The 18570-nt window shown below is 43.2% G+C and overlaps 2 protein-coding genes across 10 annotated transcripts in view; one reads left to right on the top strand and one right to left on the bottom strand.

The window, feature by feature from the left end:
- Positions 1 to 18570, top strand: part of LOC137367154 (uncharacterized) — a 94907-nt gene that overhangs the window by 12772 nt on the left and 63565 nt on the right. The window contains exons 2-3 of the mRNA XM_068028592.1: positions 1699 to 1805; positions 17506 to 17566. Of these exons, the coding sequence (XP_067884693.1) occupies positions 1699 to 1805; positions 17506 to 17566 (168 nt within the window). The remainder of the gene's footprint in view (positions 1 to 1698; positions 1806 to 17505; positions 17567 to 18570) is intronic.
- Positions 1 to 18570, bottom strand: part of LOC137363487 (uncharacterized) — a 296432-nt gene that overhangs the window by 273436 nt on the left and 4426 nt on the right. The window contains exon 2 of one of the 9 annotated variants that reach the window (XM_068027300.1): positions 18091 to 18179. The exons of the other annotated variants lie outside the window; for them this stretch is intronic. The gene's annotated coding sequence lies outside the window, so the exon portion shown is untranslated. The remainder of the gene's footprint in view (positions 1 to 18090; positions 18180 to 18570) is intronic. 9 annotated transcript variants of the gene reach the window in all.

Below are 18570 nucleotides of genomic sequence, written 5' to 3'. Positions count from 1 at the left end.
CAATTTCCCATTCTGATTTTAACGCTGTTGGCTTTGGCAGTGGATGAGGCACCCACTGGACTCAAGTGGTAATGGCGTGCAGAAACGCTAATTGAGGTCCTATGATGTCAATAGGATCCTGATGACATTGGAACTGGGGCCTGAGCAGAGAAATCAGCACAGATTTTCCACTAGGCTGGAAGTCAGCAACTGGCTGGAAGGACCAAGAGGCTTTCCACATTAGTGGGGCCAGGATACCCAATTGTACCTACAATGTTCTAAATGTTGTTTTACTAGTGGATCATAGGAGGTTAAAATAATTTGGCCTAAAGATAAGTAAAATAAGATTATCCTTGATGATCATTTTCAGCAGTCAACAATTGAATTCTTTTGCTTTGCATTTCCCACACCCTTCCACATGACCAACCATACACCATGTATAAATTTCATACTCCAATCTAGGGACAATTTTCCACGTACAGATCCTCACCCACACAAACGCATATCGGGAAATCACAGGCGCATTCATTTCAATGGATGGGAACTCCAAGGAAAAATATTTTCCAATATTCACCGCCTATGGGTACAGTTCCTTGCTCACATTGTTCACCTGGAAAATTCAGGCTCAGATACTCAAGTGCCATTCTTCAACCCACCTGTTTAACTTGACCAGATTTCTTTGGAACGCCAACCATTTTCTGTGCACTGATTATTGTAGCTTACTGGCTTTGAGACAAATGGGGTAATTCAGTAAGGATATGCTGCCAGCATGTATCAAAAGACAGCAGGCATGTTGCTGGGGCAAGATAGTACAGACAACCCAGTAAGTTCTATTAACCTAAACTTGCTGGTAAATTACAAGAAAAACAATATTAATGCTGTGCTGGTAACTATGCAAAACCAAGGTGAATGCTAGTAGTACAAGAAAACAGTGAAATAGCAGCTGAGGTGTATCAGAAAGTAACTATTAAAACTCAAGTCTGGTATCAATTAAAAAGAATGAAAAAGAGACTGTTATGATGTATCGTGAGGCTGAAGGAAGGAGAACAACTTGTAAGACAGCATATCTGGAGCCTGGAAGGAACCAGAGAGGAAGTTTTAGAGCAGCATTAGCTGAGATATTATTTCACTTTTATCGCTACTATAACAGGATGCAATGGAGAGACCTGAAGTCAAGAGCAGGATTTCCCATCAAACAACATTTTATCCTGCATCCTGTTCAGAGAAGTGACAAAGAGGTGCTGAAAGAGCCTCTCCATATATGGGAGGAGTAGTCGAGTCTTGCATGAACTTTGGCTGTAGATATTTAAAAAGGTAAATGCATTTGATGCAAGAGAAATGGAACCAAGATTTTTGGAGGCAGCTTTATCAACGAAACAGTGCAAAAGTTCCACTTCGGATCAAGCAAGATGGTGAAAGGGGCCAGTTAGCTCAGTTGGTGCAGAATAATGCCAAAAGCGCAGGTTCAGTCTCCGAACTGACTGAGGTAGATCTTGGGGCCTGACTCCACACCTTACCCCCATAGTGATATCATTGGTGTAAGTCATGATTCGCAACGCTCGGACAATGAGGATGCTATAGAAAGAAAGATGGTGGTGAAATTAAGGAGATTAACAGATAAGACTGGTTGGTAGTTGTTGATCAGAGCTTTGAGACACATAGACAAAACAGAGTCATTGAAAAATTGAAGGTGACAAAATTGTTGTTGTCTGTTTGAAGGATTTAGAAGAAATCAAGATGGAGTAATTAAGTCACTGCACTGCGGGAAGAGATTGGAAGTACACTATGTAAAGGAAGCCGATGATTTGACAATGGAGTTAGAACAGGTATGTCAATGACCTCCTTTGATCAATGATGAGTAGGGAAGGTCATTGATAGACCAGTAGCAATATAAAAATCTATTCTCAGAATATTAACCTCCTTAGACAGCATAATTTCAAGCTATAACTATAACTTTTAATAGCACAACGTACAAACTATGCACTGTCAGTAAGCTAGCTGAGTGCTAAATCAGGGCTGGCGATACTTGTGACATAATTCCGGGCCATAAGTCCTAGTCAGCAGAAGAAGATATTCTATTAGAGGAGTGAACCAGATGTTTATTACCTCAGTCTCTCTTCCCAGGATTGGAGGAAGTCTCCCCCAGCTATCTAGCAGGTTTCTGCCATATAGGAAATAAGCAATCACACTACCTCATAGTTAATTAGATTGAAAGCATTGTCAAAATCAGAGCTATTTGCAATTTTAGCTTGATTAAATACCACCTTTTAGGATCGTTGTGCTGATCCAAACCAAAATAGCTTTGGTCTTGTCACTCAGGATTAATTTAGTCCAATGTTTAAAAAAAAAATACGGTGATAACAGGACTAATTTTCTAACTTTATATTTGCAGCGGAGAACCTTGTCCATTGAGAGAACCAATTGGAAATTCTGGCCCATGCCATGTACATTTTTGGGACAGTTGAAATTATTGGTTGGAAAGTGAAGAGCTGAAGTTTCATACCAGCATGTTTGTGGACAAGGTTCTCTGCTGAGGGTGTGAGGCCTAATTTTTGGTGCAGTTCTGCTGGGGCTAGAACAGGAAATGAGCCAGAACAGCTGCAGATTTTCCGGGTCCATAAACTTTTGCCATAAGTTGACGGTAAACGGCAATTATCTTCCAGTGTTTCGGTGAAGTTGCTATTTAGATCAGCTGAGCAGCAAGCAGATTTAAATTGGCACCAAGGGGACATAGTAAATAGACATCCAAAAGAGGAGGACTCAAAGTTACGGGTCCTAATGAGGTAAATAAGAGTTTACAACTTCTGCCAAGATGACCACATGTCTGGAAAGAATCTGAGAAGCACCGTTCATAGTAAAAGGAGATAAAAGTCTAAAACCCACCCACCAAAAGGCCAAATAGGAAATCGATTCATCTGTCAAATGTCAAGTGAGTATGATGAATGATCAAAAAAAAAGGAGGCCAAAGGGAAGATTAACTCCATTCCACAACCTATCAGCTTCTGCTCAAACTGGGCAGGTTGTGGAATAGATCTTAAGGAATTATCATAAAAAAAAGGTGCAGTTGAAGTAGGACATTTGGCCCATTTAGTTCATCTATCCACAGAAATATGTGTACCCATGAGAGCAGCCAACTGCTTCTTGATAGATTCCAGACCTTTTGCCTCTACCACCCAAGCCAGAATATTAACAGAGGTTTTAATCACTCTTTGCATGAAAAGTCCAGAACTTGTTTTTTTACTGGTTTGTATCCATGACCTGCAATCACGGTTTAACTGGGAATAAAGCTCCAGATTAATCTTTTCTAATCTACTTATTTTTTTGCATACCTCTAGAAATTTTCCCGTTTGTCTCCTAGCAAGCCTGTCTAATTCGAGGTTTATTTTGCATATTTCTGGAAATGACAGCGATGCCCAAAGTTTCGTAATAACACAAGGTTCTTTGATTTATTAGAAAGAGTAGGGAGGGGTGGGGGTCTCAAGGGCACCAATCAGAACATCCCACAGACCAACATCACACCTTGAATTCGTATCACTGTTTATTCTTTTTCAGCCAATCCCTATCCATCTCAAAAAATCTAAAATAACCATTGACTTAAGCTTGTGCAACAGCACATATCAGACTTTAGCATTCGAACAATTAACAAGCTTCCCCTCATGTATTAGGTCATGTTGCTAGACTACATTTAGAGCAAAGCCAGTAGGTAAACAAGACTACATTTGGAAGATTAGCCTATTAATGCCTTTCTGGACCATACAAGACACTTGAACCTGGGTTTTTGATGCTGTAACCTATTGCTACAGCATAGATTAGGGAGACGGGAATCAGAAAATGGATGCAAGTCCTATGAAACTTTATTCACTTTGCATGCTGACTGTTATGACCAGGTGAGAAAAGTGTCTAGAGGTTCCCTCTCAGCCTTTGCCTGGTTTAACCCGTAACAAGATTCAATAGTAAAAACACTGTGTTTTTAGCTCCCCTCAGTGAATCTTGTTCACTGCTCTCCAATTGTAAGGCAAATAAATCAACCAGACAGGTTTTCTTAGATTTAAACAAGAAAGATGGAAGTTTATTAACCTTAAAACTCTAATTCAGTTAACGACTACGAATACACTACGTGACCATACTAGCATGCATACGTGATAAGCACACACGCAAATAGAGACAGAAAAGTAGAAAGAATAAAGGGGAAAAGTTTGAAGCAATAGCTAGGGTTTATTTACTGGCCTTTGAGTTCAATGTAGAGTCTTTGGTTGCAGGTAAATCTTGCCGTTTTGTTAGGGCCAGGCTTTCAAACTTGTTTTGATGTAGGAGTCTTCTCTCTTAAGGTTTAAGTGTCTTCAGTGGTTCTGGAAATTCATGAGAGAGAGCCAGGCAGGAGAGAGGCTCTTTCTTCAAGTTCAATTGCAGTCTCACCCAAACTGTTCTGTGAGCAGTTCAAAACCAAACCTGGGCCAGCCGGTTAGTCATGTGACTAGTTGTTTTTTTAACAAACTCCCCTGTGTTTTTAAAGATTCCTTTCACCTTAGTAGACACCTGCAGTTGGGTGGGGGGGGGGGGGGGGATGCGTTGGTGGTTAGTGGTGGGAAGTGGAATGGTGGCTGGTTCCACATTCGATGTCTGGTGATCAAACTCCATTTGGGTTAATTGGATCAGGAAGCTGTTCTATTGTCTCTCCAGGCAATTGTCTCTTAGTATGCAAATTTTTCCAGCCACTGCTGATCTCTTTAAACAATTCATCTCTTCAGTCCAGCAACAGTTCAAAATTAATGTTTCATATGACAAAATTAATATGCCTCATTCTTGGCAGGTTGGGTCTTTATGACACTGACACATTTGCTGGTGGGCAGGTCTAATGGCAATGAAAGAACTGCCTCAAACTGGATTTAAGTATTAATTTGTGTGCATTCCTGACCTGCTCGCTATTTCATGCTGTTTTAGTGGACAGGAATATCCAACATAAATCCTGCCCATTTGAAAGCCTATGGAAAGGTTGAATCTGTTAAGTCTATTTTAGCACGGAAAACCATCACCGCCAAGTCCCACACAATCCTGACTTAGATATATACATTCATATAATCAAAGAATGGTTACAGTACAGGAGGCCATTTGACCTATCATGTCTTTGCCAGCTCTCTGTAAGAGCAACTCACCTAGTTCCAGTCCCCTGCTTTTCCCCCGTAGCCCTGCACATTTCTCTCTTCAGATAATTATCCAATTCCCTTTGGAAGGCCTTGATTGAATCTGCCTCCACCACATTTTCAAGCAGAATATTCCAAATCCTAACCACTCGCTGGTCCTCAAGGCACTATTGCTTCTTTTGCCAGTGTCCTCTCTTTCTGGATCATTTGGCCAATGGGAACAGTTTCTCCCTATCTACTCATGATTTTGAACACCTCTATCAAATCTCCACTTAATCGTCTCTTCTGCAAGGAGGATTGAACCAGCTTTTCCAACCTATCCAGGTAAATGAAGTTCCTCATCCTTGGAACCATTCTCGTGAATCTTTTCTGCACCCCCTCTAATGCCTTCACATCTTTCCTAAAGTGTGGTGCCCAGAACTGGACACAATACTCCAATTGAGGCAAAACCAGTGTTTTATACAGGTTTATCATAACTTCCTTGCTTTAGTACTCTAGGCCTCTATTAATGAAGCCCAGGATGCTGTATGCTCTATTAACCACTCTCTCAACCTGACCTTCAATGATTTGTGCACATATACCCCTAGGTCCCTCTGGTCCTGCACCCTGTAGTTTATATTGCCTCTCCTCGTTCTTCCTATTAAAATGAATCACTTCACACTTTTCTGCATTAAATTTCATCTGCTACTTGTCTACCCATTCCACCAGCCTATTTCCCCTTGAAGTTTATCACTAACCTCCTCACAGTTCACAACACTTCCAAGTATTGTGTCATCCCAAATTTTGAAATTGTGGCCTGTACACCTAAGTCTAGGTCACTAATATATATCAAGAAAAGCAGGGGTCCTAATACCAACCCCTGGGGAACTACAAACCTTCCACCAGTCCAAAAAACAACTGTTCACAACTACTCTCTGGCTGAATGACAGGAAACAATTTTGAATCCATGCTTGCAACTGTTCCCTTTATTCCATGGGCTCTAACTTTGCTGACAAACTTATTATGTGGCTCTTTAGCAAATGCCTTTTGGAAGTCCATGTACACCACATCAACCGCATTATACTCATCAACCCTCTCTGTTACGTCATCAAAAAACTCCAGCAAGTCAGTTAAAGGACAAAGAACAGCACAGGAACAGGCCGTTCGGCCCTCCAAGCCTGCGCTGATCTTGATGCCTGCCTAAACTAAAACCTTCTGCACTTATGGGGACCATATCCCTCTATTCCCATCCTATTCATGTATTTGTCAAGATGCCTCTTAAACGTCGCTATCGTACCTGCTTCCACCACCTCCCCCGGCAGCAAGTTCCAGGCACTCACCACCCTCTGTGTAAAGAACTTGCCTCGCACATCCCCTCTAAACTTTGCCCCTCGCACCTTAAACCTATGTCCCCTAGTAACTGACTCTTCCACCCTGGGAAAAAGCTTCTGACTATCCACTCTGTCCATGCCGCTCATAACTTTGTAAACCTCCAGCATGTCGCCCCTCCACCTCCGTCGTTCCAGTTAAAACAATCCGAGTTTATCCAACCTCTCCTCATAGCTAATGCCCTCCAGACCAGGCAACATCCTGGTAAACCTCTTCTGTACCCTCTCCAAAGCCTCCACGTCCTTCCGGTAGTGTGGCAACCAGAATTGCAAGCAATATTCTAAGTGTGGCCTAACTAAAGTTCTGTACAGCTGCAGCATGACTTGCCAATTTTTATACTCTATGCCCTGACCGATGAAGGCAAGCATGCCGTATGCCTTCTTGACTACCTTACCCACCTGCGTTGCCACTTTCAGTGACCTGTGGACCTGTACGCCCAGACCTCTCTGCCTGTCAATATTCCTAAGGGTTCTGCCATTTACTGTATACCTCCCACCTGCATTAGACCTTCCAAAATGCATTACCTCACATTTGTCCAGATTAAACTCCATCTGCCATTTCTCCGCCCAAGTCTCCAACCGATCTATATCCTGCTGTATCCTCTGACAATCCTCATCACTATCCGCAACTCCACCAATCTTTGTGTCATCCGCAAACTTACTAATCAGACCAGCTACGTTTTCCTCCAAATCGTTTATATATACTACAAAGAGCAAAGGTCTCAGCACAGATCCCTGCGGAACACCACTAGTCACATCCCTCCATTCAGAAAAGCACCCTTCCACTGCTACCCTCTGTCTTCTATGACTGAGCCAGTTCTGTATCCATCTTGCCAGCTCACCTCTGATCCCGTGTGACTTCACCTTTTGTACCAGTCTGCCATGAGGGATCTTGTCAAAGGCTTTATTGAAGTCCATATGGATAACGTCCACTGCTCTTCCTTCATCAATCATCTTTGTCACTTCCTCAAAAAACTCAATCAAATTAGTGAGACACGACCTCCCCTTCACAAAACCATGCTGCCTCTCGCTACTAAGTTTGTTTGTTTCCAAATGGGAGTAAATCCTGTCCCGAAGAATCCTCTCTAATAATCATTGACTCTAATAATACCACTGACGTAAGGCTCACCGGCCTATAATTTCCTGGATTATCCTTGCTACTCTTCTTAAACAAAGGAACAACATTGGCTATTCTACAGTCCTCTGGGACCTCACCTGTAGCCAATGAGGATGCAAAGATTTCTGTCAAGGCCCCAGCAATTTCTTCCCTTGCCTTCCTCAGTACTCTGGGGTAGATCCCATCAGGCCCTGGGGACTTATCTACCTTAATGCTTTGCAAGACACCCAACACCTCCTCCTTTTTGATAATGAGATGTCTGAGACTATCTACACTCCCTTCCCTATGCTCATCATCCACCAAGTCCTTCTCTTTGGTGAATACTGATGCAAAGTACTCATTTAGTACCTCGCCCATTTCCTCTGGCTCCACACATAGATTCCCTTCTCTGTCCTTGAGTGGGCCAACCCTTTCCCTAGTTACCCTCTTGCTCTTTATATACGTATAAAAAGCCTTGGGATTTTCCTTAATCCTGTTTGCCAATGACTTTTCATGACCCCTTTTAGCCCTCCTAACTCCTTGCTTAAGTTCCTTCCTACTGTCTTTGTATTCCTCAAGGGATTCGTCTGTTCCCAGCCTTCCAGCCCTTACGAATGCTTCCTTTTTCTTTTTGACTAGGCTCACAAAATCCCGCGTTATCCAAGGTTCCCGAAACTTGCCAAACTTATCCTTCTTCCTCACAGGAACATGCTGGTCCTGGATGCTAATCAACTGACGTTTGAAAGACTCCCACATGTCAGATGTTGATCCACCCTCAAACAGCCGCCACCAATCTAAATTCTTCAGTTAAACATGATTTTCCCTTAACAACTCCATGCTGGCTTTCCTTAATTAATCCACATTTGTCCAAGTGACTATTAATTCTATCCTGAATTATCATTTCTAAAAGCTTTCCCGCCACCGAGGTTAAAGTGACTGGCCTATAATTGCTGGGCATGCCCTTACATCCTTCCTTGAACAAGGGTGTAACATTTGCAGTTTCCCAGTCCTCTGGCACCACCCCTTTCTCTAAGGAGGATTGGAAGACGTGGCCAGTGCCTCTGCAATTTCTGCCCTTTCTTCCCTAAGTATCCTTGGATGCATCTCATCCGGTCTTGGTGACTTATCAACTTTAAGTACAGCTAGCCTATCTAATACCTCCTCTATCAATTTTTATTGCATCCAGTGTCTCAACAACCTCCTCTTTCAACACAGCTTGAACAGCATCTTCTTCCTTGGTAAAGACAGATGCAAAGTACTCATTTAGTATTTCATCCATGCCCTCTGCCTCCATGTATAATTCCCCTTTTCGGTCCCTGATCGGCCCTACTCCTCCTTTTACTATTTATGTGCCTATGGAAGAATTTTAAATTCCCTTTTATGTTAGCCGCGAGTCTCTTCTCATACTCTTTCTTTGCTTTTCTTCTTTTTACACTTCTCCTCTGAACCTTCTATATTCAGATTTATTCTCAATTGTATTATCCACCTGACATCTGTCATATGCATCCCTTCTCTGCTTTATCTTACTCTCTCTTTTGTCATCCTGGGAGCTCTGGATCTGTTTGCCCTACCTTTCCCCCTCGTGTGAATGTTTTTTTATTTATTTGTTTATGGGGATGAGGGTGTCACTGGCCAGGCCAGCATTTTTTGCCTGTCCCATATTGCCCTCGACAAGGTGGTGGTGAGATGCCTTCTTGAACCATTGCTGTCCATAAAGGATAGGCACACCCACAGTGCTGTTACCCTTGACTATACCCAGACTATCTACTCTTTAAAAGCAACCCATTGCTCAGTTATAATTTTGCCTTCCAATCTTTGATTCCAATTTACTTGGGCCAGATCCATTCTCACTCCAATGAAGTTGGCCCTCCCCCAATTACTTTACTCTAGATTCCATAAGCAAACCTAAACCTTAGATGCTATACTCATATTTGCAGTTCCTTCACTGTGGCTGGGTCAAAATCCTGGAACTCCCTCCCTAACAGCACTGTAGGTGTACCTACAACAGATGGATTGCAACTGTCCAAGAAGGCAGCTCACCACCACCTTGTCAAGGGCAATGAGGGATGGGCAATAAATGCTCATCTTTTTAGTAACATTAGCAAATTGGCATAGGGCAAATAAGATTAGAGAAATTAATGTGTGGCTCAAAGACTGGTGTGGTAGAAGTGGGTTCCAGTTCGTGGAGCACTGGCACTGGTACTGGGGAAAGTGGCGGCTGTACCGTTGGGATGGTCTATACCTGATCTGTGCTGGGGCTGGTGTTCTAGTGAGCCGCATAACAAAGGAAGTAGAGAGGATTTTAAACTGAATAGTGGCGGCAAGGGATCAAATTGGGGAAGATATGGTAAATCAAGGAGTAGAGACAAGGCGAGAGAGAAAGGTATTAATATGGGAAATGATAAACAGACTGTGACAGGAAGGGACAGAGTGTACAAATCTAAGAGTAAATCAACAGATAATGCTAGAGGTTACAAAAATAATAAAACTACAAAACTAAAGGCTCTGTATTCTGAATGCACGTAGCATTCGAAACAAAACAGATGAACTGAGAGTCAAATAGAAATAAATATATACGATCTGATAGTCATTACAGAGATATGGCTGCAGGTCAACATAGATTGGGACCTGAATATTGAAGGGTAAACGGCATTTAGGAAGGACAGGAAGCTAGGAAAAGATGGAGGAGTAGCTCTGTTAATTAATGATGGTATTAGCATAATAGAGAGGGATGATCTAAGTTCAGGAGACCAGGATGTAGAAGCAGTGTGGGTAGAGATGAGAAATGATAAAGGCAAGAAGTCACTTGTGGAAGTGGTGTACAGGCCACCTAACACTAATCACACTGTAAGACGGGTATAAAGGAAGAAATATTGGCAGCTTGTCAGAAAGGTACAGCGTTAATTATGAGGTATTTTAACCTACATATAGACTGGAAAAATCAGATGGGCAAAGGTAGCCTAGATAGCTTGGAATATTTTGGGGATAATTTCATGGAATAATATGTTCTGGAGTCAACCAGAGAGCAGGCTATACTAGACCTGGTATTGTGCAACGAGATAGGATTAATTAATGACTTCATAGTTAAGGTGTCCTTTGGTAGCAGTGATCATAATATGGTTGAATTTTACATTCAGTTTGAGGGAGAGAAGAGTGGGTCCAAAACTAGTATTTTAAACTTAAATAAGGGCAATTATTAGGGCATGAAAGCAGAGCTAGCTAAAGTGAACTGGCAAATCAGGTTGAGAGATAGGTCAATAGAGATACAGTGGCAGACATTTAAGGGGATATTTCAGAATACACAGAATTTCAACAAGAAAGAAAACTTCCAAAGGTGGGACCCATGGTTAACTAAAACAGTTAAAGATAGTATCAAACTTAAAGAAAAAGCTTTAATTGCACAAAGATGCGTGGCAGGTCAGAAGATTGGACAGAATATAAAAAAACAAAGAATGACTAAAAGATTGATAAGGAAGGTAAAATTAGAGTACGAGAAAGCTAGCTAGAAATATAAAGACAAATAGTAAGAGTTTCTATAGATACTTAAAAAAGAAAAAAAAGCTAACAAAGTGAGCATTGGTCCTATAGAAAGTGAGTCTGGGGAATTAATAATGGATCATAAGGAGATGACAGATGAATTGAACAGATACTTTGCATCGGTCTTCACAATTGAGGATACAAGTAACATCTCAGTATTAGCTGCAAGAAAGGAAATGGAAGGGAGGGAGGAACTGAAGAAAATTACAATCACCAGGGAAGTGGTACTGAACAAATTGTTGGAGCTGCGGGGTGACAAGTCCCCGGGTCCTGATAGACTTCATCCTAGGGTCTTAAAAGAAGTGGCTAGTGAGATAGTTGATGCGTTAGTTTTAATTTTCCAAAATTCCCTAGATCTGGGGAAGTTCCGTTAGATTGTAAAATAGGAAAAAGGAAGGGAGGCAGAAAGCAGGAAACTACAGGCCAGTTAGCATAATATCTGTCTTCGGAAAAAGGTTAGAAGCTATTCTTAAAGATGTTAATAGCAGGGCATTTAGAAAAAAAATCAAGGTAATCAGACAGAGTCAAAGTTTTGTCAAAGGGAAATCATGTTTAACCAATTTATTGGAGTTCTTTGAAGTAGTAACATGTGCTTTGGATAAAGGGGATGTATTGTACTTAGATTTCCAGAAGGCATTTGATAAGGTGCCACATCAAAGATTATTGCGGAAAATAAAAGCTCATGGTGTAGAGGGTAACATATTGGCATGGATAGAAGAATGGCTAGCTAACTGGAAACAGAGAGTAGGCATAAATGGGTCATTTTCTGGTTGGCAAGATGTAACAAGTGGTGTGCCACAGGGATCTGTGCTGGGATCTCAACTTTTTACAATTTATATAAATGACTTAGATGAAGGGACTGAAGGAACGGTTGCTAAATTTGCTGATGACACAAAGATAGGTAGGAAAGTAACTTGTGAAGAGAACATACGGGGGCTACAAAGGGATATCAATAGTTTAAGTGACTGGGCAAAGACCTGACAAATGGAGTATAATGTGGGAAAGTGTGAAATTGTCCACTTTGGCAGGAAGAATAAAAACAAAGTATATTATCTAAATGGTGAGAGATTGCAGAGCTCTGAGATGCAGAGAGATCTGGGTGTCCTAGTGCATGAATCGCAAAAGGTTAGTATGCAGGTACAGCACGTAATTAGTAAAGCTAATAGAATGTTAACATTTATCGCGAGGGGAATTGAATACAAAAGTAGGGAGGTTATGCTTCAGCTATACAGGGCATTGGTGAGACCACATCTGGAGTACTGTGTACAGTACTGGTCTCCTTATTTAAGGAAGGATGTAAATGCGTTGGAGGCAGTACAGAGAAGATTTACTGGACTAATACCTGGAATGGGTGGGCTGTCTTACGAGGAAAGATTGGACAGGCTAGGCTTGTATCTGATGGAATTTAGAAGAGTAAGAGGTGACTTGATTGAAAGGTATAAGATCCTGAGGGATCCTGACAGGGTGGATGTGGAAAGGATGTTTCCCCTTGTGGGAGTATCTAGAATTAGGGGTCACTGTTTAAAAATAAGGGGTCGTCCATTTAAGACAGAGATGAGGAGAAATTTGTTCTCTCAGAGGGTTGTGAGTCTTTGGAATTCCCTTCCTCAGAAGGTGGTGGAAGCAGAGTCTTTGAATATTTTTAAGGCAGAGGTAGATAGATTCTTGATAAGCAAAGGGGGGCGGGGGAAGGTTATTGGTGGTAGGTGGAAATGTGGAGTAATCAGTTCAGCCATGAACTTATTGAATGATGGAGCAGGCTCGAAGGGTTGTTTGGCCTACTGCTGCTCCTAATTCAGATGTTTGTGCATTCGTCTCAACAGAATAAATAAAACAAAAAAAATTCTTCAAACTTTTTTTCTTCTCCAAGTTTCCTTTCCTCTGCCACTCACATTCTCACAAGCATTTGTGCCAATTGCCCACTAAGGTATAATGGTCTGACTAACCATACTGCTGGATGTTTCCTCCGGAGCACCTCAGACACAGAATATCTCGCATTTAATCGCACCGCACGAGTGAAGGCCTGCCAGCGTAACCATCTGATATACCTACCAAGATGCCAACGTTTCAACAAACTCCAGCACATCTTGCCAACAAAGGCCATTGGAAGCATTCTATTCAGGTCTGACTCAGCAGAGAGGCAGATGCAGCTCTGAGCTATATATCAATTAACATGCACTATAGGACCAGTACATCATTTGGAAGGAACTACTGCAGCCTCAAATCTGTCTTTTTTTTTTATTCATTCATGGGATGTGGGTGACGCTGGCCAGGCCAGCATTTATTGCCCATCCCTAATTGCCCTTGAGAAGGTGACGGTGAGCTGCCTTCTTGAACTGCTGCAGTCCATTTGGGGTAGGTATACCCACAGTGCTGTTAGGAAGGAAGTTCCAGGATTTTGAACCAGCGACAGTGAAGGAACGGCGATATAGTTCCAAGTCAGGATGGTGTGTGACTTGGAGGGGAACTTGCAGGTGGTGGTGTTCCCATGTATTTGCTGCTCTTGTCCTTCTAGTTTGCAGAGGTCGCGGGTTTGGAAGGTGCTGTCTAAGGAGCCTTGGTGCATTGCTGCAGTGCATCTTGTAGATGGTACACACTGCTGCCACTGTGCGTCGGTGGTGGAGGGAGTGAATGTTTGTAGATGGGATGCCAATCAAGCGGGCTGCTTTGTCCTGGATGGTGTCGAGCTTCTTGAGTGTTGTTGGAGCTGCACCCATCCAGGCAAGCGGAGAGTATTCCATCACACTCCTGACTTGTGCCTTGTAGATGGTGGACAGGCTTTGGGGAGTCAGGAGGTGAGTTACTCACCTCAGGATTCCTAGCCTCTGACCTGCTCTTGTAGCCACGGTATTTATATGGCTACTCCAGTTCAGTTTCTGGTCAATGGTAGCCCCTAGGATGTTGATAGTGGGGGATTCAGCGATGGGAATGCTGTTGAATGTCAAGGGGAGATGGTTAGATTCTCTCTTGTTGGAGATGGTCATTGCCTGGCACTTGTGTGGCGCAAATGTTACTTGCCACTTATCAACCCAAGCCTGGATATTGTCCAGGTCTTGCTGCATTTCTACACGGACTGCTTCAGTATCTGAGGAGTCACGAATGGTGCTGAACATTGTGCAATCATCTGCGAACATCCCCACTTCTGACCTTATGATTGAAAGAAGGTCATTGATGAAGCAGTTGAAGATGGTTGGGCCTAGGACACTACCCTGAGGAACTCCTGCAGTGATGTCCTGGAGCTCAGATGATTGACCTCCAACAACCACAACCATCTTCCTTTGCGCCAGGTATGACTCCGGCCAGCGGAGGATTTTCCCCCTGATTGCCATTGACCTCAGTTTTGTTTGGGCTCCTTGATGTCATACTCGGTCAAATGCTGCCTTGATATCAAGGGCAGTCACTCTCACCTCACCTCACCTCTTGAATTCAGCCCTTCTGTCCATGTTTGAAGCAAGGCTGTAATGAGGTCAGGAGCTGAGCGTCAGTGAGCAGGTTATTGCTAAGCAAATGCCGCTTGATGGCACTGTTGATGACACCTTCCATCACTTTACTGATGATTGAGAGTAGGCTGATGGGGCGGTAATTGGCCGGGTTGGATTTGTCCTGCTTTTTGTGTACAGGACATATCTGGGCAATTTTCCACATTGCTGGGTAGATGCCAGTGTTGTAGCTGTCCTGGAACAGCTTGGCGAGGGGCGCGGTAAGTTCTGGAGCACAGGTCTTCAGTACTATTGTCGGAATATTGTCAGGGCCCATAGCTTTTGCAGTATCCAGTGCCTTCAGTCGTTTCTTGATATCATGCGGGGTGAATCGAATTGGCTGAAGTCTGGCATCTGTGACACTGGGGACTTCAGGAGGAGGCCGAGATGGATCATCAACTCGGCACTTCTGGCTGAAGATTGTTGCAAATGCTTCAGCCTTATCTTTCGCACTGATGTGCTGGGCTCCCCCATCATTGAGGATGGGGATATTTGTGGAGCCACCTCCTCCAGTTAGTTGTTTAATTGTCCACCACCATTCACGGCTGGATGTGGCAGGACTGCACAGTTTAGATCTGATCCGTTGGTTATGGGATCGCTTAGCTCTGTCTATCGCATGCTGCTTACGCAGTTTGGCATGCAAGTAGTCCTGGGTTGTAGCTTCACCAGGTTGACACCTCATTTTGAGGTATGCCTGGTGCTGCTCCTGGCATGCCCTCCTGCACAGTGGCGCAGTGGTTAGCACCGCAGCCTCACAGCTCCAGCGACCCGGGTTCAATTCTGGGTACTGCCTGTGTGGAGTTTGCAAGTTCTCCCTGTGTCTGCGTGGGTTTCCACCGGGTGCTCCGGTTTCCTCCCACAGCCAAAAGACTTGCAGGTTGATGGGTAAATTGGCCATTATAAATAGCCCCTAGTATAGGTAGGTGGTAGGGGAATATAGGGACAGGTGAGGATCCGGTAGGAATATGGGATTAGTGTAGGATTCGTATAAATGGGTGGTTAATGATCAGCACAGACTCGGTGGGCCGAAGGGCCTGTTTCAGTGCTGTATCTCTAAATCAAAATCAAATAAATCACTCTTCATTGAACCAGGGTTGGTCTCCTGGCTTGATGGTAATGGTAGAGTTGGGGATATGCCGGGCCATGAGGTTACAGATTGTGGTTGAGTACAATTCTGCTGCTGCTCATGGAGGTCCAGTTTTGCATTGCTAGATCTGTTCGAAATCTATCCCCCTTGCAGACACGCTGCAGTGTAGACTTGCCACAGAAAGACTGCCATACTTGCAACCTCCTCGAGGCAGCACCTTTACTTCAGGATTGCCACTGAAACAAGAGTTCAGATGCTGGGCTATACCTCAACTTGCCCGCAGACTTGTACCTGCACCTTGGGTTCCCTTTCCCTGCCACTTCTTTGAGCACTGCCCCAGTCAGCTTGACAAAGGCTGCCAATAGGTTGAGATGCCTTCGGAGGCTTTTCAAAATCCTTCAGAATTATCAGCCCATTGGAATGTTCTCCTTCACCAAACCTGGTTTTACTCCTGGAGGTGCTGCATCAAAAAGACATAACAGTACTAATACAGCATGGTCAAAGCAGTGCATTTTGTCGTAAAGAGTTCTAAAGTTTAATCAAGTGTCAAAATTTTGAACATAATTTAGATAGTTTTACAATAGAAAAATTGGTACAGTTCAGTTTTTTTTTCATTGAAAGGGTCTTCACACAAACTAAAAAGGGGGAAGATCATGGCATCTGTGGGGTTTGTAATATTCAAAGTCACTGAGCAGAAAGGATGGCCCATCATCTCCAGGATTTACTTGTACTTCTTTCAATGTAGTATACTGTATTCGCTGCTCACAGTGTGGTCTCCTCTACATTGGGGAGACCAAGCGCAGACTGGGTGACCGCTTTGCGGAACATCTCCGCTCAGTCCGCAAGCAGGACCCTGAGCTTCCGGTTGCTTGCCATTTCAACACTCCCCCCTGCTCTCATGCTCACATCTCTGTCCTGGGATTGCTGCAGTGTTCCAGTGAACATCAACGCAAGCTCGAGGAACAGCATCTCATCTATCGATTAGGCACACTACAGCCTGCCGGACTGAACATTGAGTTCAATAATTTCAGAGCATGACAGCCCCCCATTTTACTTTCATTTTTAGTCATTTTTAGTTATTTTTTCTTCCTTCTTTTTTTTTTTACATTCCTTTTTACATTTTTTACAATCTTTTTTTGCATTTATTTCATTTCATCTTAGTTTGTTCAGTTTGCTCACCCACTGTTTTTTTCAGGTTGTTTTTCTTCAGGTTTGCACTTGCTGCTGTTCAATATTCAGTATATTCACACCTAATCTGTACTAATGCTTTGTCTTTCAACACACCATTAACATATTGTTTGCCTTTGCTCCGTGACCTTTAGGTCAGCTATGTGGCCTGGCCCAATCTGCACCTTCTCCTTTGTTATCTCTTGCCCAACCCCCACCTCACTTGTTTATAATCTGTGACTTTTCTAATATTTGTCAGTTCCGAAGAAGGGTCACTGACCCGAAACGTTAACTCTGCTTCTCTTTCCACAGATGCTGCCAGACCTGCTGAGTGAATCCAGCATTTCTTGTTTTTGTTTCAGATTTCCAGCATCCGCAGTATTTTGCTTTTATCTCCAGGTAATGTTGAATTATTTCGGTAGAAGGATATACTGGACGGTAGTTTACTGGACCAGCGGGGGGGGAGGGGGGGGGGTGGGGGGGGCGGGTAATCTGTCATGGGAACCCAAACTGCTTTGAACCCGTCCACTTCTGGTTTTAACAGAGGCAGGGCAAGGGGAAGCTGACCAACCCAAGTGCAGGAGACTGGTTGGTCATTTAACTATTTTAATAAGGCTGTGTGCCTTTATTTAAATAGCACTTCTATTTTTAGCCACAGTTGGCCGAGTTTCCCAGGCCTCGGGACGCTCAACGAGAGGGGCTGGATCTAGGAGGTAAGTGCCTTTGCAGTACTGCTTATGGGCCAGGTCCAACAAACTGACCAGTAACACCCTCGCCCGCCAAAACACCCACCCTTCCTTCCCCTCCCCCTTCAAATAGGATCTGACTGCTTTCCCTCCACCACAACCAATCCACCCCCAACCACCATCTGCTCTGCCCCCCGACCACCATATGCTCCCCCCGACCCCACATGGATCTCTCCAACCACCTGCCCTCAATCAGGCTGGCTGTGGGTAGCAAACTCAGTAAAAAAAAAATTTGAAAGATGTCCTTCAGTTAAAAAATGCAGGACATTCAGAAAACCCATACTTCTGGATTTTCCGATTGCTTGTTAGCACCCCTGCTGCCTGTCACCCAGTGACCTCCAAGCTAATATCCAGCCCCAGGAGTTCAAATGCTCCAATCACAGGTTATAACATTTGTGGCCTGGGACCAGGAAAAACAACCATGAAAACAATCTGACTTATAAAAAGCCAAATAACTCACGAATGTTCCAGAAAGAACATGCCATCCTTACCTTGTCTGCCTACATGTGACTCCAGCCCACATTACATTGCTGACTCTTAATGCCCTCAGGGCAACTGCCTCATCAATGTTGTCCACATCCTAATATTAAAAAACAGTTCTAGTCATGTAAATCTATTAAAAAGCTTACACCTCTCCACACATCCTTTGTGGCTCAATGTCAATTTTTTGTTTGCTAATCGCTGCTATGAAATGCTTTGGAATGCTTTACTACATTAAAAGTAATACATGAATGCAAGTGTTGTTGTCCTATCAGCATTTTCTATTATAACTTTCAATGTCCAGATTTAGAATGAAAGATACCAATGTAAACTGGTCACATTGTAATTATACCCTCCTACCATTGGAGGCACCAGTTTCACAACTTCCAGATCCTCAGCCTCTTGCAGAGAAATTCTTAATCCCTAATCAGCTGTACTTCCTAAATAACTCTACATTTTCTAGGTAACTATGAATAATATCAAATCAATCT

This window comes from Heterodontus francisci, chromosome 3, assembly GCF_036365525.1.
Source record: "Heterodontus francisci isolate sHetFra1 chromosome 3, sHetFra1.hap1, whole genome shotgun sequence".
NCBI lineage: Eukaryota > Metazoa > Chordata > Chondrichthyes > Heterodontiformes > Heterodontidae > Heterodontus > Heterodontus francisci.
Note: the sequence above shows the minus strand (reverse complement) of the source record. Positions and strands in the feature narration are given on the sequence as shown.